The sequence below is a fragment of the Plecotus auritus genome, assembly GCF_963455305.1.
Source record: "Plecotus auritus genome assembly, chromosome: 2".
NCBI classification, from domain to species: Eukaryota; Metazoa; Chordata; class Mammalia; order Chiroptera; family Vespertilionidae; genus Plecotus; species Plecotus auritus.
Window position 1 is genome coordinate 58,628,948 of NC_137771.1, and position 26,529 is coordinate 58,655,476.

The 26,529-nt window shown below is 36.5% G+C and overlaps 1 protein-coding gene across 2 annotated transcripts in view; it reads left to right on the forward strand.

The window, feature by feature from the left end:
* The window catches only part of MIGA1 (mitoguardin 1), a gene marked incomplete at its 5' end in the record, with an annotated part of 97,094 nt that overhangs the window by 40,797 nt on the left and 29,768 nt on the right, over positions 1 to 26,529 (forward strand). For both annotated transcript variants that reach the window (XM_080658155.1, XM_080658154.1), the window contains one exon: positions 23,615 to 23,715. In XM_080658155.1, coding sequence (XP_080514281.1) covers positions 23,615 to 23,715 — 101 coding nt within the window. The remainder of the gene's footprint in view (positions 1 to 23,614; positions 23,716 to 26,529) is intronic.

Below are 26,529 nucleotides of genomic sequence, written 5' to 3' on the forward strand. Positions count from 1 at the left end.
ATATATGGCTTTTATTATGTTGAGGTATGATCCTTCTATTCCCACCTTGTTGAGAGTTTTTGTCAAGAAAGGGTGTTGGAGTTTGTCAAATGCTTTTTCTGCATCAATTGATATGACTACGTGGTTTTTATCTCTCAATTTGTTTATGTGATGTATCACATTTATTGATTTGCAGATATTGTACCATCCTTGCACTCCTGCGATAAATCCTACTTGGTCATGGTGTATGATCTTTCTGATATACTGCTGGATCTGACTTGCTAGAATTTTGTTGAGGATTTTGGCATCTATGTTCATGAGGAATATTGACCTGTAATTCTCCTTCATTGTGTTGTCTTTATCTGGTTTTGGTATTAGGGTGATGCTGGCTTCATAGAATGAGCTTGGAAATGTTCCTTCCTCTTGAATTTTTTGGACTAGTCTGAGGAGGATAGGTTTTAGTGCTTCCTTGAATGTTTGGTAAAACTCCCCTGTGAAGCCGTCTGGCCTTGGGCTTTTGTTTGCTGGAAGCTTTTTAATGACTGCTTCAATTTCTTCCATAATTATTGGCCTATTGAGATGTTTAGATTCTTCCTGATTGAGTTTTGGAAGGTTGTATTTTTCTAGGAATATGTCCATTTCCTCCAGGTTGACCAGTTTGTTGGAATAGAGTTGTTCATAGTATTTTTTAACAATCCTTTGTATTTCTGTGGGGTCTGTTGTTATTTCTCCTCTTTCATTTCTGATTTTGTTTATTTGGGTCCTTTCTCTTTGCTTCTTGGTGAGTCTGGCTAGAGGTTCATCAATCTTGTTTATCCTTTCAAAGAACCAGCTCTTGGTTTTGTTGATCTTTTGTTTTTTTTTTTGTTTTTTTTGGTCTCTATGTCGTTTATATCCACTCTGATCTTTATTATTTCCTTCCTTCTGCTTACACTGGGCTCTTCTTGTTGCTCTTTTTCTAACTCTTTGAGTTGTATGGTTAGTTAATTTATTACTATTGTTCCTTGTTTTTTTCAGTAGGCTTGTAGATCTATGAACTTCCCTCTCAAGACTGCTTTCTCTGTGTCCCATAGATTTTGGATTGTTGTGTTTTCATTGTCATTCGTTGCTATGATGTTTTTTATTTCTTCTTTGACTCTCTGGTAACCCAGTCATTGTTTAACAGCATGTTGCTTAGTCTCCATGTGTTTGATTTTTTTGGATTGTTTTTATTGTAGTTGATTTCCAGTTTTATGCCACTGTGATCTGAGAAGATGCTTGATATGATTTCTATCTTCTTGAATTTGAAGAGACTTTTCCTATGACCCAACATATGGTCTATCTTTGAAAATGACCCATGTGCACTTGAGAAGAATGTATATTCTGTGGCTTTTGGGTGAAATGTTCTGAAGATGTCAATTAATTCCATCTGGTCTAGTGAGTCATTTAGGATTGATGTTTCTTTGCTGATTTTTTGTTTAGAGAATTTGTCCAATGGTGATAGTGGGGTATTAAAGTCTCCTACTATGATTGTATTGCTGTCAATCTCTCCCTTGATATCCTCCAGGATTTTTTTTATGTATTTGGGTGCTCCTATATTGGGTGTGTATATGTTTACCAGAGTTTTATCTTCTTGTTGGATTGTTCCCTTTAGTATTATAAGTGGCCTTCTTTATCTGTTGTTATGGCCTTCACTTTGAGATCTAATTTGTCAGATATAAGTATTGCCACACCAGCTTTTTTTTTCATTTCCATTCGCCTAAAAAACATTTTTCCATCCCTTCACCCTCAGTCTGTGTGTGTCTTTTTTTCTGAGGTGGGTTTCTTGTAGACAGCAGATAATATGGGTTGTGTTTTCTTATCCAATCCGTTACCCTATGTCTTTTGACTGGGGCATTTAATCCATTTACATTTAAAGTTATTATTGATAGGTGCTTATTTGTCACCATTTTTATTCTTTCCCCCTGTGTTCCTTCTTTTCTTCCTATTTCTTATTTTTTACAGCAGACTCTTTAGCATTTCTGGTTTGGTGGTAATAAATTCCCTTAGTCTTTTTTTGTCTGTGAAGCTCCTGATTTCACCTTTAATTTTGATTGATGGCCTTGCTGGGTACAGTATTCTTGGATTCAGACCCTTCCTTTGCATGACTTTGTATATTTCATTCCATTCCCTTCTGGCCTGATGAGTTTTTGTTGAAAAATCAGTTGCTAGTCTGATGGGGGTTCCTTTGTAGGTAACTTTCTGTCTCTCTCTGGCCGCTTTTAAGATTCTTACTTTGTCGTTGGTGTTTGCCAATTTAATTATAATGTGCCTTCGCATCGGTCTTTTGGGGTTCATTTTGCTTGGGACTCTGTGAGCTTCTTGGATTTGTGTGGGTTTTTTCTCCCTATATGAGGGAAGTTTTCTGTCATTATTTCTTCAAACAGGTTTTCTGTTCCTTGCTCAGTTTCCTCTCCTTCTGGAACCCCTATTATGCGGATGTTGTTTTGTTTCGTGTTGTCCCAAAGTTCTCTTAGGCTCTCCTCCTGCTTTTTAATTTCTTTTTGTCTAGAAGCTGCTCTACTTGGGTATTTTTTTCCTACCTTGTCTTCTAGCTCACTGATGCAGTCCTCTGCTTCTTCTAGTCTACTCTTGATGCTTTCTATTGAGTTCTTTATAGCAGCGATGTCATTTTTCATTTCTTCTTGGTTCTTCTTCATTTCCTCTTGGTTCTTGCTCATATTGTCGAATTTGTCTTCCATTCTTTTCAGCCACCTTATGACCATTTCTCTGAATTCTTTCTCTGGCAGGTCGCTTGCCTCCATTTTGTTTACTTACTTTTCTGGTGATGTCTGCTTTTCTTTCATATGCGGGCTGTTTGTCTCCCCATGGTCTCTCTTCTCTGGGTGTCTGGTTATGTAGTTCTCTCTCTCCTGCGTTGATTTAAAGGCACAAAATATAACACAGCCAGGTACAACGCACAAGGCACTGCACAGAAATGTGTTCACGATATTAATAACCCCAAATAAAGGTGATCACCAGAGAAAGGCAAATTAGAGGATAGGAGAGAAAGAAGAAGAGGAAAGAAAAAAAAGGAGTGTCAAAATGAAATTGGGAAAAGGATAAAAAGAAGTAAGAGACAAAAGAAAGAGAATACGAAAGAAGAGGGGAACAAACTATATATATGGGGAGAAAACTCCAATAGAACAGACACTAATCCCAACAAATGCCAGCAACTAGTACCTGGATATGAATACAAACTACAAACAACTATTATCAAGCGAGGCAAGCGAAAACAGAAGGAAAAAGCAAAAACAAACAAACAAAAAGAATAAGCAAAACAATCTCACAAACAAGCATAAAAAATCAATATAATCAACAATCAAGCAAACAACAACAAAAGTACTGAGAGAAAAACAATTTTTTTGGTAGTGAAGACAGGGAAGAGAGAGGTGTGTATGGACTTGAAGCAGGGGATTTGAAATTAGATATATAAGTATGGTGAAATTTTAACACGGGTAAAAAGAAAGAATAGGGAAAATCTAAAGCATGAAAAGGGTAAGAGAAACAGGACAACAAAAGGGGAAAAGTTAGGAAGAGAGTGATGGCATAAAGTAAAGTTGAGATAGAGTAAAATGATGCTAAAGGGAGATGAAAATGGAATGTAGAACACTAATCCCAAAGTAAAATAAAGAGAAAATAAAATACTTTTTTAAAAAAATGGTAAAATAGTAGTAGTAATAATATTGATTGAAAATAAAAATGTAATAATTAAAAAGGTAAAATCAAGTGACGAAAAAGAAAAAAAAATAGTTTCTTAAGTAAAAGATGAATAAAAATAAAAATGTGCAGTAGTGAAGGTCATTCACTTCCTCTACTGTTCTGTTTAGCATGCCTTTTTCCAATTAGGACAATATTGCAGTTCCCTGAGTTCCACTGCTCCTCAGTGTTGTAAGCCAATCCTGATTTTTAAGCAGGCAGTGTGTCTTACTTTCTTGTATTTCTTTATTTGTGTTTACACAAGAGTCAATTTGTGACTCAACCCCTGGGTGGCAGTGTTTCTGGATTGACCTCCGGGTCTATAGGTCCTCTCTAGCCTGTGCTTAGATCCTGCTTTCCCTGTGGCATTCAATACTGGTTTATGGGAGTGGGTTGACCCAAAGCTGGTTCTCTGATGGTTATTCCCCGCTCTGATCCCCAGATTCCAGAAAAACATCTTTCCCCTGCAGTCTCTTAGGGTGTCCCCAATTGGGTGATCCTATGTATTGGGCTTAGTAATCAGATCTAGGATTTAAAGTAAAAAGAAAAAACAAAACAAACAAACAAAGAAAAGAGTTCACCATAAGTGTGTGAACTCCCGGGCTGCGTGCAAGCAGCTGGCACACTTTTAAAATTTTTAGGCTGTCCTTTTGCGTCAGATCAAAATGGGTTGCTTTTAAGAATTCCTTTCTGTTAGCAGTTCTGAGGACCCCCTTCCACATTCACAACAGCCACAGATTTTTCTAGGCGCAGACTTCCCCAGGTCCTCCAGCTCCCACAGTGTGCGCGTTCCTCTCTCCTGCCAGGAGCAGAGACCTCACCTTATCCCAGGCGAAATCTGACCTTTCCATGGTGGAGTGTAGAGCTCCTCTGAATCCGAGTGTTTGCGCCAATTGGGGACTGGTGTTCTGGGGTTTGCAGTTGTTCGGTGGGTGCTGTAGTTGTAGATTTTCAGGCTTCCGATAACATCCACTTTCCCCTTCAAGATTGCGCAGTCTCCGCATCCGAGCCGGTTGCTCCGGGAGGGAACCCAGCTACACTGGTGGCTGCCTGGTCAGGGGAGCCCTGTCCAGCAGACCCCCACCGTCTCCTGGAGTATAGCTGTTCCTCAACTCACCAACAAACACTCCCTGTGCGACCCTCAGCTGTTCTTCCTATCTGCTTCGGGACAAGGCTCGGGACACGTCTGTCTATTCCGCTGCCATTTTTTCCTCAAAGTTCTGTGACATTATTTTAAAATTATTATTCTAAGTGAAAGAATCCCAGTTAAAGTGCTAGAGAGAGGAAAAAAATAAACAATAATATAAAAATGGGACGTAAACACCCCAGAAATGTGCATGTCATTCATTGCACACATTTAAAATATTTTAAGTAATTATATTTCTTGGACTCCGTTTTAATTGCAGGCTAGATTTTGATGTAAGTAGTCAACACATATATTATTATATATTATTGCCTTTGTTTCCTATTTTAAAGAACGTTGAAGAGACTTCTTTTTGTGTGTGTTTTTTTAAAGAGACTTCTTAAAAAAAGTCTTCCAAAGGAAAAATGATTATAGCCCTAACTGGTTTGACTCAGTGGATAGAGCATCAGCCTGCGGACTCAAGGGTCCCAGGTTCAATTCTGGTCAAGGGCATGTACCTTGGTTGCGGGAACATCCCCAGTAGGGGGTGTGCAGGAGGCAGCTGATTGATGTTTCTCTCTCATCGATGTTTCTAACTCTCTATCCCTCTCCCTTCCTCTCTGTAAAAAATCAATAAAAAATATTTTTTAAAAGAAAAAATGATTATAATTGCTTCCTGAATTTCTGTAAATGCTCCAAAAAATGAAATAAGACAAAATTATATTACATCTCTTTTTGTTAAAAATAATTTGAGTCTTTTTATTGAGGAGGATTGTTGTATTCTAGTAAAAAACAAAACAAAAAAATAGTTAAGGAGTGTTAAGTTTTCAACATTTATTTCTGATGGTAAAGTACTGAAAGTGGCTGCATTTTGAATTGTTTATGTGTCTATGTATTTTGAATTTAGGTAAAAGATTTCGTTTGTACAGGCATAGGGGAATGGGCAGTTTTCATGCCCTCTAGACATCTGGATGTGTTCACCAACCTGGAAGCTCTCTGAACTCTGTAGGGAGCATTTTGGAGGCTTCACTGTAGGCTCCATGGATTAAATCATTGTCACTTGATGATTAATGTCATCCCAGCCCCACTCCCCTTGGGTCAGGGTTGGAGCTTAAAGTTCCAACCTTCTAATCACAGGTTGGTTCCCTTGGATCCATCCCCCTTTCTCCGAGAGTTACCTAATTAGCATAAATTCTCCTATGGGTTGAAAGAGGTTTATTATAAATAATAAAAGATGCTCCTGTAACCTCATCACTCAGGAAATTCCAAGGATTTTAGGAGCTCTGTGTCAGGAACTTGATAAATATATATTACGTACTATATCACAACATCACATTGAAAGTGGACAGGGTCAGAGTCAGAGATCTGAGACATGACACTTTCAAGTTACCTTAGGTCCCAAGAATCATTATTAAAATTAAAAAAAAAAATTTTTTTTATTACAGTTGACAACAATGTTATATTAGCTTTACTAAGAATTATTAAGACACTTTGTTGTTCGTGCAGGCATAAATTCAACTGATTCTACTTTCACATTTTTTTTTATCTTGATTGTAAATATATCTTAGGGATACTTCATGATATATCGTACTAAAATATATGTGTATTTATCTACTTAGCCAGTAATTTAGGAAAATGTAAAAATTTTTTTGAAAAAGAGTTTTAATATAAATTGACATTTTATTTGGAAATATTGCCAATGGTGAGCTTTTCTGCAGATAAAATATTTGCCCTAAGTATTCATAGCTGGTTTTATACTCCTTGCAAAGCATCTTAGTTTTGGATGGTACACGCGTCAGGTCTTATTGACAAAGTTAGAGCCTCAGCAAAACTTATTTCACTAATTTGTAATTCAGAATATAAACAGTATAGCCTGGCCAGCATGACTCAGTGGTTGAGCATCAACCTAGGAACCAGGAGGTCATGGTTCAACTCCTGGTCGGAGCATATGCCTGATTTCAGGCTTGATGCCCAGTGTGGGGCGTGCAGGAGGCAGTCGATCGATGATTCTCTCATCATTGATGTTTCTGTCTCTGTCTCCCTCTCCCTTCCTTTCTGAAATCAATAAAAATATATTTTAGCCCTAGCTGGTTTGGTTCAGTGGATAGAGCGTTAGCCTGTGGCCTATGACAGGCACTGACCACCAGGGCGCAGACACTCAACACAGCAGCTGCCCTCAGGCCCCAGGCCAGCTAAGGCAGGTGTGAGCGAGGGGCCCCCCCCTCCCCGCCCCACCGATTGCCCTGCTGGTCACTCTGCAGAGGGAGGCAACTGGTGGCGGCGGCAGGGGGTGGGTCCAGCAAGTGACAGCTCCAGGCCGGCCAAGGCAGGTGCTAGCGGGGGGCCCCCGGATCGACCCTCTGATCACTCCACAGATCAGCCCTGATTGCCAGCCAGGCCTAGGGACCCTACCCATGCATGAATTTCGTGCACTGGGCCTCTAGTATTTCAATAAAGCTATTACAAAACAAAACAAAACAAAATAAAAAAGTAATGTTTTCTACCAGGAAAAAGAAAGCTGTTAAAAATAGAGTATGGCCCTAGCTGGTTTAGCTCAGTGGATATAGCGTCAGCCTGCAGACTGAAGGGTCCCGGGTTCGATTCCCGTTCAGGGCATATGCCCAGGTTGCGGGCTCGATACTCAGTAGGGGGCATGCAGGAGGCAGCCAATCAATGATTCTCTCTCATCATTGATGTTTCTATTTCTCTCTCCCTCTCCCTTCCTCTCTGAAATCAATAAAAAAAGAAACATAGAGTATGATTTTGTTAAGCTACTTTTAAGTAAGCATATTTTTTTGTGAATTTGGAACAGTGCAAAATAGCACTTAATGCTAAAAATTTTAAATAATGCTAATCTCAAAAATTAAAAAAAAAAAGATCAAGAATCACTTTGTTTCAAAGCTGGTAGGCCTGGTGAATTAAAAACCATGTTTAGTCTATGTGGTACCACTTTAACTGGTAATCAGAAATACTGAGCATCCTTTGTCACTATCCTGTGAACCATTCTGTTGTGTACTAGTACGTGCATGGGAACTTCGGCACGTGGTCTTGGTGACTATTTTGCTATTATTTTTACTCCTAATGTTGAATTAAGAATCTCTGGCATCCTGGCTCTAAAATCACAACCATTCTAATGCACTCCTAACCGAGCTGTCATTTGTGTTAAAATAGGAAATATTTTTGATATTTTGGAAGTGAAAGTGATATAGAACTTTACCTTACTACAAATACTTTATGTTTTTAAAGCATTCTTAAAAACAGATTTTATTATAGTCATTTATTATGCTTTAAAGCTATCCTTGAAAAAGAAATACAGTACAATACTTGTAATGTATTGCAACCTGTCTTTACATTTATTTCTGTAGGAAAAAAGCTTTGAAATAAGCAGGGTTTGAATTGTACTGTAAGACATAAATCCCTTGCATGAAATGTAACCACCCTGTATTCACTAACTGATCTTTCACATGTTCTGTACGGTATTCCCTTAACCATTCTGAATTAGTGAATAATTATTATTGGATATATTTCTATATTTGGTCTTACACACCAAAAGTTTACTCTTGGCTTAAACAATAGGTATTCTACTTACCTTATCATAAAGTGAAAAGAAGATTTGAATTATTTTTTCTTTACTTATGAGACTTTAGTGTTAAATGGGAGGTGTTGAAATCACTAGAGGGCAGCACATTTTATCTACATATTAGATGCCTGTGACTCATAACTGCCATTCTGTCTGCTCTAAGCCTTGGAAGTTAAATTTAGGTCACTACTCTTTTTCTGGCATGTTTTATATACACCTGCTACTGTAACTCAGAGTGAGACAGAGCGTGGAGGTTATGCACACAGACTTGACCTAGCGTTGGTGTGAATTTCCATTAGTGTGCAAGTTCTTCTAGCTAACAGCATCTAGAAGTGTTATGTTTAATTGTAGTTTCTGTTTTTTCAGTGAATTGTTAAATTGCAGTTGTTAATTTATAATTTTGTTATTGTAGTTTTTGAAGGCTCAACCAAAAAATTCCAGTATGATTTCAGTTATAAACAGTATGCTCAGTGGTTAAAGAATGTGTGGCATTAGAATTAAACAAACATGGGTTGAAATTCTGCCTCTATCACTGTTATTGGCTATGAAACCTAAGCAAGCCTTGACCTCTCTTAGACTTGGCTTCTTTTGCTATAAGATGCAGCAGTATATTAGGATCAACTTTATAGAATTATGAAGATTAAATGAGATAATGTGTGTCATATTTTAGTATTGGCACATAGTAAACACTTGTTCTCTATTTATATTGCATTTATATTCTAGAATTTCTATAAGACCTGTTGTAAGATTATTTTTAAATTGCCTGATTATAAGTAGATGGATATCACATGTTCATAACTTATTTTACAGTGATATTATTCAATTATATTCTCTAAACAACATTCATTTTTCTGGGAATTTATTGATTTTTCTCATATTATAGTAGTAACAAATTTGCATTTCCTGAAACAAGGTATTTAAGCCATGTTTAAAATTATTTATTCAAGAAAGTAAATTGGATGCATGTTATAAATCCACTTTTTCTCTGTGTTAGAAAAGAAAACCGTCATCTGAAGGACTGATACTTTGCAAAAGTATATATTCTATCTGTAGCTAAGACTATTATCTTTCCTTAATTCCTGATCTTGCTATATGGAGAGGAGAAAAAAAATGATAATGGGTATACTCCTTGCCAGCACATCCAATTATTTAGCAAGTTATATTGATTCTGCCTCCATAATATGGCTCTCATTCATTCTCTTTCCTCTGCAGCCTCATTATGTTTTGCTTCGGTTGAATAATCTCCTAACTGGGTTCCTACCTCCAGTCACTCCCCACTGGTACATCCGTATCTTGTTTTGGAGTTACCTTTTTGGTACAGAGCTCTCATCTTATCGCTACCAGGTTCTTCTTTTTTATTTTTATTTTTTAAATATATTTTATTGATTTTTTACAGAGAGGAAGGAAGAGGGATAGATAGAAACATCGATGAGAGAGAAACATCGATCAGCTGCCTCCTGCACACCTCCTACTGGGGATGTGCCCACAACCAAGTTACATGCCCCTGACTGGAATCGAACCCGGGACCCTTCAGTCCGCAGGCCGACGCTCCATCCACTGAGCCAAACCGGTTTTGGCCGCTACCAGGTTCTTAAACCACTTTTCTGACCTATTTGTTTTACTTTTTCCTTATAACCCAGCCATTTGAATAAGGTCTTTTTCAGAAGTAAAACTCTCTAAGATTTTAGTTATATAACCAACTTCAGGTTTTCAGTAAATTTTTCTTGTTTTTCTTTTTTACATTCTTTTGCTGTTTCATTGCGTAATTCAACATGCTCTGAAACATTTTTTTCTGTTAGAACACAACTCTGAAGTTACTTCCTCTGTGTACCCTTTGATTTTCAAGCCAGAGGAAACCGCTCATACATTTCTCTGTTCCATAATAATGCTACTTTTTGGTCTTATGGGTACAATTTAAAGATTCATCAGTCTTTCTGGGTTCTGAATAAATTGAGAATACAAAAAGACCCAGATATTGATTATAAAATAGTATTAACTTCATTTTGAACTTTTTTTTTTTTTTTTTTTTTTTTTTTTTGCTAATGGCTGTTTTAGACAATGTGTTAAGGCTTTCTACACTTTCTCCCTTGCCCTAAAAGAAATTATTTGGAGAAGTGGAGAGAATGCGGAGCAAATTCTTAGTACACTTACCTGGCCAGCTACATAAGGATTTCCTGCCTGTTTTATAAGCCCTGCTAGCACTTGTCCAGCTCAGGAGAGGGAGATCCAGCACAACAGTGATAGACCTTTTTCTAGAAGACAAGAAAGAGAGAGAAAGAGATGCTGTGCACACCAAGAACCATGTAGTGAACACTACTATAGATATGGAATTGATGGATTAACAGTTATGCTCTAGCTTTAGCAGATAGCATCAAACCATTCTCTAAAGTATTTGTACCAATTTAAACTTCCTCCAGCAGTGTATGAGAGTTCCTTCTCATATCTCCATTTTGTTTAATGTCTCTATGGTTGTACCAAGATTTTTAGTTTTAATGTTACCACATTTATCAATCTTTCCTTTATGGTTTGTGCTTTTTGTATATTGTTTAGAAGGTATAAAGAGAATTCTTTTGTATTTTCTTTAGAAAGTTTTGCTTTTCATATTCAGATTTTTAATCTGCCAGGAGCTGTTTTTTCAAATGTATATTATGATTACTATTTTTTTTAAACATTTAGATAACTGCTTGCCTCTGCACTATTCATTGAATAATATATCCTATTCTCATTGATTTGAAATGCCCCCGGTCATATGTCAGGTTGTCTTATATGTGCATCTTTAGTCTATTTGTTCCTGCATTGGCTTCACAGTGTCTTAATTACTGTCACTTTATATAGTTTTATGAGTCTTGACACCTGGCAGGGTGAGTCCATTCACTATGTTCTTTTTAAAGAATTGCCTTGGCTCTTCTTTGCCCTTGCTTTTCCATGTGAAGTTTAGGTGAGTTTGCCAAGTGTCATGAATATCCCTCTTGGGATTTTGATTATTACATTGCATTTATAGGTCAGCTTGTGGGAGAATTTAGATTAATGTTTCTATTTTGATCATGGTGTGGGTTCTTCATTTACTTAAATCTTTTATGTCTTTCATAATTTTAAATAATTTTCTTCATGGAGGTCTTATGTATTTTTATTCCTGGGTCCCTTATAGTTTTGTTATCATGGTATCTTTTTAAAATTTACATTTTGTAATTTTTGTTGCTGCTATCTAAAATGTTGATATTTGCATTTAAATATTATCAGCAACCCTTCTGATTGCCTATTAGTTCTGCCACCAGTAATTTATCATAGGTTCTTTTGGAATTTTTATCTAGACCACATATTTGTGGATGATAACATGTTTATTGTTTATTTCTTTTTTAACCCTTATGCTTCCTCACCAGCACCCCCACCCCCAATGACACTGTGTACTTTACCTGTGATAAGTAAGGGCTAAAACCCTTTCTGTAGGTTACTTCTGCTCTGATTGGCCAGTTACAACTTACTCTTTTGAAGCAGTTAGAAAGCAATATAGGTTGGTATATACCTCTTAAAACTCAGTGCTCAAGCTCCCTCCACAAAGTAGAAAATCCTTCTTGTAACCTTTCCTTTCCACCTCCATTCTTTCCTATACTTCCTAACTGAAGTACCTGCAGCCTGTTTAAGGAGCCTAAGAACTTAAAAGTAACATCTGTTTTGGGACATGTGGTTAATCTTTGGTTATCTACTGCTGTTTTTTGCTGAAATATATGAGCACCTATGACTTCTTATAATCACATGGAGATTCGTGTATCATAGGGAGCAGGCAAGAAAAAGAAAGGTACAGTACTGTTTTCTGCATCATTACATTATTTTTCATTTTAAGTAAATAATTTTGTATATTTTGAAAAGTGGCGATAAATGGGTGGTAGATTCACAAATGTTTGTTTTTGTATTTTGATTTAGTAAACATCTATGGTATATATGTAATTTTTGTACATATCAAATATTGCACAATAAAGTACATTTATCTTTCATATTAAATAGAAATTTGAGTTATTTTGGTAAAAATTAGATTCTAGTTAGTTATAAACACTAGTGAGAGATTGGTAGAAAATGGATTAAAACATAACACCAAGGAATGATTTATACTCTAGAAGAATTCTATTATCATTATATCATGTAGGGTATGCATTATTACATGGTTTGGTAGTTTACTTCAATATTAGTACATTCAGAAATTAAGATTATTCTTTACTTACTTTGGTTAGGCTATTAGGGCTGGACGAAATTGCTTAATTTAATACCAGTGTAAAAATTAACCTGATTAACAACAAATGAAGCTTGCTCACAGTTTCTTGGGGACATTATTTAGTTGCTATGGTTTATATGAATAAAGTTCAGGCTTATTAATCTGCACTCTCATTAGATTTCTTCTAAAATTAATTGGGCTTCATAGTTTATATGCTTATATTTTCTATAAAGAAAGTAGTATGTATTTGCAACAGCAGTATTAGCAGGAAACTCTTTAAGGCATAACTTTAATAAATGTTGTTTTTTTGGCTGAAGCAAAGGACTCTGAAATTCTTTCATACTGATGTGTAGGAACAAATTTAGCCCTTAAAAACAAACCAGGAATTTTCATAGCTTAACAACATTGCTTTGCGTATTTCAGATATGGTTTTAGGCCTCTTTTTTTTTTTTTTTTTAACAGAATGAACTCACAGACTCTTGGGTCTGGATTACTTAGCAAACATTTGATTGCCTAGTACCGTGGTCGGCAAACTGCGGCTTGCGAGCCACATGCGGCTCTTTGGCCCCTTGAGTGTGGCCCTTCCACAAAATACCACGGCCTGGGCGAGTCTAGTTTGAAGAAGTGGTGTTAGAAGAAGTTTAAGTTTAAAAAATTTGGCTCTCAAAAGAAATTTCAATTGTTGTACTGTTGATATTTGGCTCTGTTGACTAATGAGTTTGCCGACCACTGGCCTAGTATATATCAAACATGGCATAAGACACTTGAGACAAGGATGGAGAAGATTTCATCCTTGCTTTTAGGCAACACACTATTTAGAGATAGTAAATAAGTATATAGCTCAGTGGATTTAATGCTATAATAATGTGTTTAGAAAGTGCTTTGGAAACACCAAGGAAAAGCATATGATTATCCATGGGGGCTCAAGGAAGGCTTCACAGGTGTGACACTTGAAGAAAGAAGGTCCACCAGGAAGACGATGGAGAAAAAGCCATTCCAAGCAGAGAGAACCACATGACGGTATATAACAGCCTGTTTAGGGAACTATCAGTCATTTTGATATCAAATGAAATGGGGGTCCTCTTCCCCACTGGGTGCTGCTGGGGTGGACATCTTATGATATCCCAAGAAAAAGAATTTTGTGAGACTTGAATGGGAGAATTAGTGATTTTTATTTGCATGGAATTAAATCCCTGCATTTCTAAAGTCCCATTTCCCTTAGTCCAGTCATGGAAGACACATAGCTGGGTTTCAGTAGAGCTAGAAGCAAAGGCAGTGTCCAGAGTTTCCCTTCCATGTTGGAGACAGGTCCAGTTTAGCGTCAGGCTAGTTGCAGTCCATTTGTCCATTGTGTTTGGGGTCCACATGGCCGTGGGCCACACGGGAGAATGCCAGGAAGCCAAGTGTGAGCCATGAGCCAAGCGTGCCAAGAGGAACCAAGAGAGTCAAGAGCATAAGAGAACAAGCTTCTTTGTTTAGGGGATTAAGTATCCCAAATTTCGTGGACTTTCAGTGGCCACGCCCATTCTGCCCAACCATCTCTCCCAGGTGTGATTGACAGGCAGGTATCTTCCCCACGTCATCCCAGCTTTATTGGGCATGCGTATATCTCCCCTTTGTCCAATTTCCTTCCCTCAGTGTTATGCGGGAACGGGCCTGTGCCTGGCTTTCCCTGTGCTCCTTCCTGTTATTAACAACTAGCTAATTTCCACGGAATCAGTTTTATATGGCTTGGAAACACAATATATGTAGATGTAGGAGAGTGGTGGGAAAGAAATATAGAAAGGTGGGCAGGAGCTAAATCATGACAGTCCTTGTTTTGTACCTTTAGGCAAAAGGGAGCTACTGAGAATTATAAGAAGTCATAATCAAAGTTATGTATTTGCAGGAGATTGTGGAAGGGTTGACCGGTGCAGTTTAAATATTTTACCCATACTTTTTTCCTGCTCTTTTATGCAGAGAATTTTATTGAGATAGTGAGGCATCTTCTGAGGGAAGATCAGATATTTTTCCAGCCTAGTACCGATTTCACAAATTCTCTGGCAGAGAATAGGAAAAGCTGTAAAGTAGGCCCTCCTGACCACGGGAGAGACGTTATTCTCTTTTGGTAAGCAGCCAGGTAGAACATTTAGCAATATTGGAGGAGCTTGGCAGCCAGAGCAAATACCTCAACTATCATCTTGAGTCAGATGTCAGACAGCCCCGAGTTGACGCTCTCAGACCTCGTCCTTTTCCTTTTGTGCACAATCACTGTGGTCAGAGAATGAACTCCCTGAGGGTTTATTTTTAGGGAGTGACATGAATTATAGGCTTAACTTGTATACTCAGACCTCTAAATATACACAGTGCAAATTGTAGAACATACGAGAAATTTGGCCTGGTAATTTCCTTTTATGCATTAAGGTGTATAATCTTAATTTCAAAGTATTTAATAATACTACAAAGTGAAGTCTAACGGGCATTACATGCAAGTCAAAATAGGTGCAGAGATTAGAGCAATCTGAAAATTGCCAGGGTGTCAGAAATAAGAGAAAAGCCTGCTGCTTGCCTTTGCCTCTTTTGTATTTAAGTTACATTTTACCAACTTGGATTTCTAAGTCTAGGACCTTCACTCACCCATACAAGGCCTTTGTGTGTGATTTAGAAAAAGGCCCAGGATATGGGCTGGATATCTGATGCCACTTGTCACATTGATCAGGGGCCTCTGTGTAGCGTACGGAGTGACCCACTGTTTCGACTAGCCCTGTTAACGTGTCTATAACTGCAGACTTAACCTTGATTACTTTTTGGTACAATTTGGGTTATCCGTCACTTCTTTCTTCTCCTAAAAAAAAGGTAGAAAATGCTGTTGGTCCTTTTTCTTTCCTTTGTTACTCATTTTGCATTGGCAGCTATATTTCCCAGTTAGGAATCATAGTTGTTTTGTTGGCCAATTGTGGCGTATATGAAGTTGTGATAAAATATGGAAAGTTGCCCTAGCCGTTGCTCAGTGGTTAGAGCGTTGGCCCAAGGACTGAAGGGTCTTGGGTTCGAATCTCAGTCACAGGCATGATCCTTGGTTGCATGGTTGATACCTGGCCCCGGACGGAGCAAATCAGGGAGGCAACCAATCAATGTGTCTCTCTCACATCAATGTTTCTCTTTCTCTCTCTCCCCCCTCGTCTCTCCCTTGCACTCTCTCTAAAAATCAATGGGAAAAATATCCTCGGGTGAGGATTAAAAAAGAAGGCTCTTTTTGGGTAGTGTCATAGTAGCTGGCTGTTTTTGTATATGTATTATTTCACATGGGCAAAACTGTGTAAGTCATAACACATGAAGAACTAATCACTTCTTTCTTTTATTTCATTGTTAGTCCTTTCAATGTCAAGGTACATCGAGAGGGGAATTAAGAAAATATATCTTAGCTCTTTCACTCTCTGAAATTGTGTTGTTTTTTTATTTTTATGTTCAACTTTTTTTCTCTCTCAAACTTTACTATAGCATTTTAAAACAAATGGGAATAAAAATTATCCACAACAGGGGTGGACAGATAGGCATACAAGACACATAAAGAGCAGCAATAGTTTTCTAGATTTGTTAATTATTTTAACATTATAGCAGACTGTTTGGAAAATTGCTTATCTTGTTGGCAGCGGGAACATTTCCATTTTTAATAAGACCATAGAAAAGACAAGGTTCCAAATCAGATTTAAATTGCTAAAAATCATCTGGAGAATAGCTGCTGACACAGAAGTCAGATGATATTGAGACATTTGGCAGGCTTCCTCTGCTTGCTGGTGTTACAAAACCCACAGTGGACAGCCCAGATTTTAAAAGAAGAGTGGCATCCTTGGAATCTCCGCTAGAATCTGCTGAGGTTAAAATAGACCTGATGCCTTCTAAGCGACAGAAAATAGAATGTGCCCAGTGATGGCCAAAGCGGGGCATACAGAAAATCCACTTGCACTGGTTTAAAGGAACAGGTCTAGGCCTGAAGCTCCAGGGCTCAAGTGTCTTCCAGTTTTGTTTTGTTGTGTTTTTGTTTTTTTTAACTTTCAAGCAAATTCTGCTTTGGAAAAAACTTAAGTAATATGTGAATTAGGAGATTGTGAAAGAAGGAGGAAAGCTTGAATCCAGTCAGATTTTTGGCCTAAAATATATAACTGTTTAGTTAAAAGTAAACATACTTTCAGTGTTCTTCCAAAGAAAAGCATAGTTTATGTCTAGGCATGAATGTTTTAAAGGTTCTGGGTATTGGACACAGGTTAGTGTTTTTTAAAAAAGTGTTAGATTTACGATTTTAAAAGTTTAGGGGGAAAAAAAGAGCTACCTTGCCAAGTGTCAGTGTGGTAACTCATGGCACATTTTTTCATATTTAATCACCCAATTATGTGAAAAGCTCTTTTTAGGCAATTGAATATTAATGATGAGTTATTAAGGGGCTAATGCTGCAAATTTTAGGTTTGGAAGATGGTGTCATAAGTTTAATTAATTTAGATCTGGCTATTAGAAACAGAAGAATTTTAACAGGGCTCTGAAAACAAGTTAAAGTTGTGCAACAGGCAGAATGAGCCAGAGGAAATACACGAGAGGCTTTTTAAGTTAGGGATTTCCATGTCTTGGGGATGGTCAGTTTATAATAAGTTTTCTTTTTTCGTTTATATGAACAAATATTTAAGTGTTTACAATGTGTTCCATACTTGATTGAGAACTGTAGAAACCACCAGGAAAAACAAAAATGAAAGAAAAAGAAAGTAAAGAGAAAATTCGAAAAAGTACATCCACTTAAGTTGTGTCAGTCAGTCCAGCAGGACAGACAAGTTGTATATTCAGGCAATAGTTAAATAAAAATTCAGATAGAATATTAAATGGTACATACTTACCTTTTGCATAAGAATATGAATAGCTAACATGTATTGAATACTTATTTTACATATATTAACTTGTTTAATCCTCACACAACTCTGTGAGGTAGATTCTCCCCCGCCCCCGCCCCCCCCCCCCCCCATTTTATAAAAGAGAACACTGAGGCACTGAGGAGATAAGAAACTTACCCAAGGTTACACAGCTAATAAAGAGCAGTCAGAATCTGAATCTAACCTGTATGGCCCCAGACCCATGATTGGCTGTATTGCCTCACATAGAATAAAATAAAACAGCTAATTTTTGGAGGATACTTGCTGAGGATAGTACGTAAGCTGCAAATTATAAAGCAGTATGTGTTCCCGGGTAGCATGGGGTGAAGGATCAGAAGAAGAGAAATTTGTATGTTGGAAAAGATGCAGAAGGAACCAAAAGCTTGAGTAAAGAATGCATATGGCAATAATACTACTAGTGAAAAATTATTTAGCACTTACTGTGTAGCAAGGACTGTGCCTACACAAGTCTCCCATTTAATCCTGTGACAACTCGGTGAAATCAATATTGTTATCCTCAGTTTACCCAGATATTAAACAACAGAGCTAGGATCAGAATCCACATGCTTGCTGGCTGACTCCAAAGCCCAAACTTTTAACCATTGCATTAATCTGTGGTAAGTGGGAGTGTAGTAAATATACTCAGATAAAGCTGAGTGGTCTTTCAGTAATTAATAGAAAACAAGATTATATAGGTAGGTTGGACTGAGATTATGGAAAGCTTTGAAAACCAGACAAGGATCCATTGAAGATTTTGATTAGGAAATGGCCTTTATTGTTCTAGTTATTATAAGACATTCTTGTATATAATTAGGCTAGTCTATTTAGCAGTTACCTATATTAAATGAAATAAATAGTTTGTGAAAGCATTTAGCAGAGAGTCTAGGGAACATAGTAGTCACTCAAAAAATATGAGTTGAATCTAAATCCTCTAAAGAACTTGTAAATTCTTTGCATTTTATATAAGATTTGAGAAAGGAATGCTCTAATAGTGCTGTATAATAGAAATACGTGAGCCACAAATGCAACTTTAAATTTCTAGTAGTCACGTGAAACAGTAAAATGAAAGTAGTGAAATTAATTTTAATAACATTTTCTTAAGCCTACTGTTTATTAATAAGTGATTTTATGTCTTTTGGTACAAAGCTTTCAAAATCTATTGTGTATTTTACACTTATAGCACATCTCAATTTTGTCAGCCACATTTTATGTGCTTGATAGACACATGTGGCTAGCAGCTACCATATTGGACACCACAATTCCATAGTTTCATAGCATGGAATCTGGTGTCAGGTGACTTGGTTTTGAATCCTGCCATTCCATTTCTTAACTGTATTTGTATGGACCAGTTACTTATTACCTTTCTGTACCTTAGGTTCTTTGATATATAAAATGAAAAATATATATATCACCTACCTCAAAGGATTATTGTGAGAATTATGAAATAATATATGTAAAGCATATAACTTGGTTTCTGGCAAGTAGTAAATGCAAAATAAATGTTTATTAATCTCATCACACTTTTATTGTTGTTAAATAGCAAGCGTCTCTTATTTTCCATGTTTTCCTTCTGCAAATGATTGATTATCCTCGCCCAAACATTTAAAATTCTAAACGAATCACTAAATAGCAAAGAAAGATTGATGAGCTAGGAGAAAAAAGGTTGTGAGTGGTATATGCGTGGCGTTAGCCTCCACTATTACTACTGGTATTTCCCTATAGGATGCAGATAAATTATTTTCAATTTGCTGTTGTACTTAACAGACTCATCAGATCTTTTCACTTTTAACCTAGCATCATTATAGATGCTCCCTCTACCAGGGAATACAATTCATGTCTAATAGTAATTTGTAGTTTTACTATCAACATTGAAATACAGAAAGTATTTCTTTGTCTTTTCTGTTTTCAGCCATTTGGGGTCAAAATGTATAGATTTATTGTTTTCTTTCCTTCTAAACCTTAGAGGAAAGTGCACAGAATGAAAAAATACAGTGATTTATAACACCCTCTTGTGTAACTATCATGTAGATAAAAAAATAAAACATTGTCAAATTTCCAAAAGGTCCCTTTGTTACTCCCCCACCCCAATCAATATTTCTTCCAAATTAACCACTGTTACGTTGCTAATGCTGATTACTTCCTGGCTTTTCTTTATAGTCTTATCAACTAAGTGTGTAGTCCATTTAGTTTTGCCTGTTTTTGAATTTTTTTTTAAAATCCTCACCCAAGGATATGTTTTTATTGATTTTCTTTTAGAGAGAGAGTAAAGGAGAGGGAGAGAGAAAAAAAACATTGATGTGAGAGAGAAACATTGATCGGTTGCCTCCTGTAAGCACCTGGACTGGGAATTGAACCTGCAGCCTTGGTATCTGCCCTGATTGGGATTTGAACCCATGACCCTTGGGTGCATGGGACAACACTCCAACCAACTGAGCTATATTGGCCTGGGCTGTTTTTGAATTTTAATGTGAATGAAATGCATATAATTCTTCACTCAACATGTTGTGAGATTCATCCATGTTCTTGCATTTAGCAGCAATTCATTCACTTTTATTGTTGTATGGTATTTCATTGTATGAATATAGCACAGTTTGTGTGTTCTATGGTATATGGACATTGGTTTGTATTTTTTTTTCCATTTTGGAGCTGTTATAAATGTTGTTATGAACATTCTTATGCACATAAGCATGCATTTCTATAAAACACACCAAGGACAGAATTGCTAGGTCATAGAGAAGGCAGTGTTGAACTTTAATAGATAATGCCAAAATTTCCACATGGTTCTTCCAATTGACATTTCTACCAGTAGTGTGTGAGAATTTCCATTGCTATACATCCCTAACAAAAAATTTTTCCAAGTTCAATAATTCTGGTAGGTGTGTAATGATATCTAATTGTGACTTTAACATTTTTTTCTGCTAAGATAAATTTGGTAGGAAAATATTTCTTAAATACTGACTAAGATGAAGCCTATGGTTTCCAATTTTCTGTGCTGTCCTTTTCTTTCAGTACCACAATCAAGAGTTGATACTTTTTAGAAAGAGTAATATAAAAATTTTTTAAATTTTATTTTTCAATTACAGTTTATATGCAATATTATTTTGTATTAGTTTCAAAAGGTATTTTACATTTTAATTGGATGCATGAAAGCAGTTAGTTTGAGATATTGTCCAATGTTCTTTCTTTATACTTTTTATTGGCTTGTGTGAAAAACAGCTGTATTATTTCTAGTCATAATTACTGCTTTAAGCTGCCATTCCAGGAATCATAATAATTACTGAAATGAGAGGTATGGTCTGTGGTTTACAAAGTTGGATTTAATGAATAAATCTTTCCAGTTCCTCTGAGCCTTTTTTGGGGGTTAGATTTAAAAATTTAAAAAAGTACAATCATTGTAACTGATCTGGATGACATTGAGTGGCTGGTTTCTGTTGAGTGAAGTAAAACAGACTTTTAACAGCTTGTGGGTAATGTCTGAAAGGTAAAGTGACATGAGATAAATGTTTGTATTTCATTCTGAAAATAGCAAAAGGCATATGGAACCAAGATTTAACTTAATTGACTAGTAATATAATCCTGCTTTAAAAGTGCTTTGGCAAAAAAAATTGTACTGTGATTTCTTTTTGCACAATTAATACTAACAATGAAAAAATCATTAAGAAGATAAAGATTTGAAAGTTGTAAATGCCAATTCAGTTTTATAAATAATTGATCTGTTTGTGTGTGTATTTTAAAAAGTCATATGCACTATAAAGAGAATAACTGAAAATTTTCTGGGTAAAATTGAGTTTCTAAAAATACCAAGTTTAATCCTGGACTCTGTGGCCCAGTTGGTTGAGCATCGTCCCATGCAATGAGAGGTCGCTGGTTCGATTCCCAGTCAGGGCACATGCCTGGTTTGCAGGCTCAATTCCCCAGTAGGGGATGTGCAGGAAGCAGCCCATCAATGTTTCTTTCTCTCTCTCCCTCTCCTTTCCTCTCTCTTTCTAAAAAATCAATAAAAAACAATAACAAAATAAAAATACCAAACTTGATGAAAAATTTAAATTTCTAATAGAATATGTATTCTTAAAAATAGAATGATTTAACTCAGATTTTGTTCTATTATATAGTGATTTAGTAGTAGGATTTTAAGCTGACAAGTTAGATATTTTAAAAGGATTGATGTAAACTTCATTTGAAAACAACTATAATTTAAACTTAGAAGATAAATTGTTAAAATGTTAAACTATGGTCTCACCAAATGTAGAGTAGTGTTAACATAAAAACATTCAAACCTGTAAAGAATTTTTGTGAGTTTACTTGAGCCAAACTATCAACAATTGCCAGGAAGCAGAATCTCCACAGATTGGGATGATGCTCCAGAGAATGGCCGTTTTTCACCTTGTTTTATACATTACAATCAAAGGAGGAGACATAGGTGGGTAACTTGAAATCCATTTGGTGACAGATTAGAGAGGCAGGAGAAAGCAAAGCGAGAAAACCTCTGGGATTGGATAACTAGTAAAATGATAGACACATATTTCTTGCTTTTAGTAAAGTTTAATTTCAGACCATCCTTTGTGGTTACTTTAGGTCTTTGAGTTTGCAAGACCGCCATGTAGGCCTTCCCTGAGCTTGTCAGGTTAGCATGTGGCCCCTTTCATCCACAGTAGTAGAAAAATATGCTATGTGCATGGTTATTTTTGATACTTAATAGGAATCAACCTTGTGCCAATTAAGGTTTATTTGCTTTTTCAGATTGGCTTAGAGCTTGGAATATAAATTGGTTGCAAAACTTTTTAGTTTAAACTGAATTAATGGTTTGGATTTCTAAAAACTTTACACTTCCTGTGTAGAATCACAAAATGTCTGTGTTTTCTGGTAGTTGGATAAAGGTAATGAATTTTATTTTAGGAAAAATAATTGAAGACAAATTTGGATAAATGAAAGGCAAAGAGAGTTCTGGTTTCTTTTTAAAGAAGATAAAGTTTCTGACAAAATTAACAGGTTGAGAATAAAAATAAGAAAAATCTAAATATATTTTGTTGTTTTCTTTTTCATACTTGTGATAAATTTTGAAGCATATCATTTATTTGCTAGTCTTGTCACATCTGTAAGCAAGTACAATATTCTTTAAAAATTTAATGTTAACAGATTCCTGATGATCGTATGTGAAGATATTGGCATCCACATTCCCAATGTTGTCTATTGCTAATAGGTAGCCTGTCAAGACATTGACTATTTACAAATGTATTTAAACTTTTTCAGCCCTTTAAAATCATTGGAGCAATTATGTTTGACCCTCAGGTAAGCACAGTAAGTGTGAGGGACCTAGATCTATCTCATCATTTTTGGCCTTTTAGTGTTTTCAAGTGGCCTTAAAGAGCAAGAGAACTCAGAGATATCTTTTTGGAATTGTTATAATTAATCAATTTATCACAACTGATAGGCAACATTTTATGTTAATAATTCTTTTAATTTGAGTGAACCTACCAGTTCTAACTTGCTCTGTTTCAAACTGTCTTTGGTATATACTCATTTTACCATGTAGATTATCCAACTTCAGTTCTTATATACCAACTTAATTTATTATATACTCAAAAATTTTTAATGCACAATTAAATTTAATCCCTTGTTAAAGCAAAAAGGTCAACTTTATAGCACTTTGTTCTCTGCTTGGCAGTGTTTCAGAATCAGTTAAACAGTAAATCAACTTTGAGAGTCTTCTTAGATTATGTTCCATTGATTTGTATTGTTTTCCTTTTCAAACTTTTAAAAAAATATTGGCCAAGTTTTGTTTTTTTATTGATTTCAGAGAAGGGAGAGGGGGAGAGAGAGAAACATCAATGATGAGAGAGAATCATTGACCAGCTTCCTCACTACTGGGGACTGAGCCTGAAATCCAGGAATGTGCCCCGACCAGGAATTGAACCGTGACCTCCTAGTTCATGGGTTGACACTCAACCACTGAGCCACACTGGCTGGGCTGTATTATTTTCCTTTTAGACCCCAATAGTCTATCAAAAGAAAGACTGCAATAAATAAAGAAAAAGAAAAACCAACTATAGAGTATAAAATATGGTAGTGACAAGGAATATTAGTTTCTAAACCTTTCATCTTTTACTTTTAAGATAAAGATACAGATATTACTGTGAGGGGGAATGTGGACGACTATGGCCTTCGAGACACCTTGAGCGTTGCTTCAACCGATTCCTTTGCTTCAGCAGCAGAGGTAGGTCATGTGTGTTCCTGATGAGTATTCGCATTCTTTGTCAGCTTGAGAGTACAGTTTTGCCACTGTGCTGTAATTTAGTTCAGTAGCCACTTATGTAGCATGTTAGATACCAGGATACAAAGATGAAAATAGCATGAGTGAAAGTTCTCACAGGAGCTCATAAACTCTGTACAGAGGTGGACATGTAAACACATACTTTAAATAGGCACTTTTATATACTATGGATTATGGAAAGCAGTTGACTTTATATCAAGATTCTTAAAATAGTTCAGATTTTTTAGCTCAGAAATCATACTTCTAAAGTGATTAGATGCAAAGATTTATATGTAAAAACATTCACTTTGGCATTTTAATAATAATGAAAAACGAAACAGTCTAATGCTAAATTATGGTACATCCATAATTTTGAAATATTATAATGGCATAAACATGTTCCTAATCATTTTTAATGACATGGGGACATGTATTAAGTGAAAAGGGTAGTATGTAGAGAATATGATTGTGATTTTGAAATAGAAAAGAAAGAAAAACGTGTGTGGTATTTAATTATTTAGGCAGAGAAAAGAAGACTAGATAAAAGTTCACTAATGTATAAATAATGGTGATCACTGAATTATAAATTTATGGATAATTTGTTTTCTACTGAGATTTAAATTTTGTATCAAAAGAGAATGCTTACAAAGTGATCATCTTTTTATAATTTTTTTCTACTTAAAACAGGTTTAAAAATCACCAATGGCCAATTTCATCTTAGAATAATTTAATTTTTATGATAGATTTTGGATATTAATACTGTTTTAAAAATATAAATAGTATCACACATCTGCAATTGAATTCATGCTGTAGTGTGGAAAGCTTTAGGTATTCTACCTAATACCCTGGGCCCTAAGCCTTGATTCTGCCTTTTTAAAATCTCTACTGACCATAATATTTCATCCTCTCAAGATTTTTCTGTGTATGTATATTGTCGCTGCAGCTTACAGTATTATCTCTTGAGTTATTTACATTTTTTCTTATATTTTTATGTGTAAGTTTGCAATAGACAGAATATACCTACTTGTTTTATGGAAAAGCTGTTTCCTTTTCCTTTGCTATTTGATTTAGACAGGCTTATCTTTCTGTTCTTTTTTTAAATGTTTTTTTTCCCAGCTTTATTGAGATATAATTGACATATAACATTGTGTAAGTTTAAAGTGTACAGTATGATGATTTAATACACATTTATTGTAAAGTAATTACCACAATGAGTATATAATACAGTATTATTAGCTACTAGAGGCCTGGTGCATGAAATTCGTGCATGGGTAGGATCCCTAGGCCTGGCTGGTGATCAGGGCCGGTCTGTGGGGTGACCAGCGGGCCGATCAGGAGGTCCCCGCTGGCACCTGCCTTGGCTGGCCTGGTGCTGCCTGCTCGCCGGCCCTGCCTTCCGCCGCTGGTTGCCTCCCTCCGCAGCGGGGCAACCGGCATGGCAATAGGGGGGCCCCTGCTCACACCCACCTTGGCTGGCCTGGGGCCTCCGGGCTGGAGGCAGCTCCTGTGTTGAGCCTCTGACCCCTGGTAGTCAGTGCGCATCATAGCGACCGGTTGTTCTGCTGGTTGTTCCACCATTCGGTCGATTTGCATATTAGACTTTTTTTTTTTTAATATATTTTTATTGATATTTTACAGAGAGGAAGGGAGAGGGATAGAGAGCTAGAAACATCGATCAGCTGCCTCCTGCACACCTCCCACTGGAGATGTGCCCGCAACCAAGGTACATGCCCTTGACCGGAATCGAACCCGGGACCCTTCAGTCCGCAGGCCGACGCTCTTTCCACTGAGCCAAACCGGTTTCGGCTGCATATTAGGCTTTTATTATGTAGGATAGTTGCCATATTGTACATTAGATCCCCAGAACTTACTTATCTTCTCACCAGAGGTTTACACCCTTTGACCAATATCTTCCCATTTCCCCCACCCCTCAGCCTCTTACCATTCTACTCTCTGTTTCTATGGGGCTGGCCTTTTTTTTGTTGTTTGTTTTGTTTTTGGCTCTTTTGCATTTCACATATAAGTGATGCCATACATGTAATATGTCTTTCTTGTTTATTTCACTTAGCATAGTGCCTTCAAGTTTCATCCATATTGTTGCAAATGGCAGGATTTTTTTCTTTCTCATGGATGAATATTTCATTGTACATATACTATATATTGCATCTTCTTTATTCATCCATTGATGGACACTTTAAATTGTTTCTATATCTTGGTTATTTTTTAAAATGTTGCAATGTACATAGGATAGTGCAGATATCTTAATATAGTGATTTTATTTCCTTTGTATATATACCCAGAAATGGGACTGCTGGATCACACAGTAGTTCTATTTTTACTTTTTCGAGGAACCTCCATATTGTTTTCATAGTAGCTATACTAATTTACATTCCCGCCAACAGTGCAAAAGAGTTCCCTTTTCTTCAAATCTTCACCAACACTTGTTATCTCTTGTCTTTTTTATAATGGCCATTCTGACAGGTCTGAGTGGTATCTCTTTGTGGTTTTGATTTACATCTTCCTGATGATTAGTGATGCTGAGCAACTTTTCATGCACCTATTTGGCCATTTGTGTCTTCTCTGGAAAAATGTTTATTTGGGTCCTCTGTCCTTTTTTTTTTTAATCCTCATGGGTGCCTGACTGGTGTTGCTCAATGTTTGAGCGTTGACCTATGAACCAGGATGTCACCGTTCAATTCATGGTCAGGGCACATGTCCGAGTTGTGGGATCAATCCCCAGTGGGGGGTGTGCAGGAGGCAGCTGATTGATGATTCTCT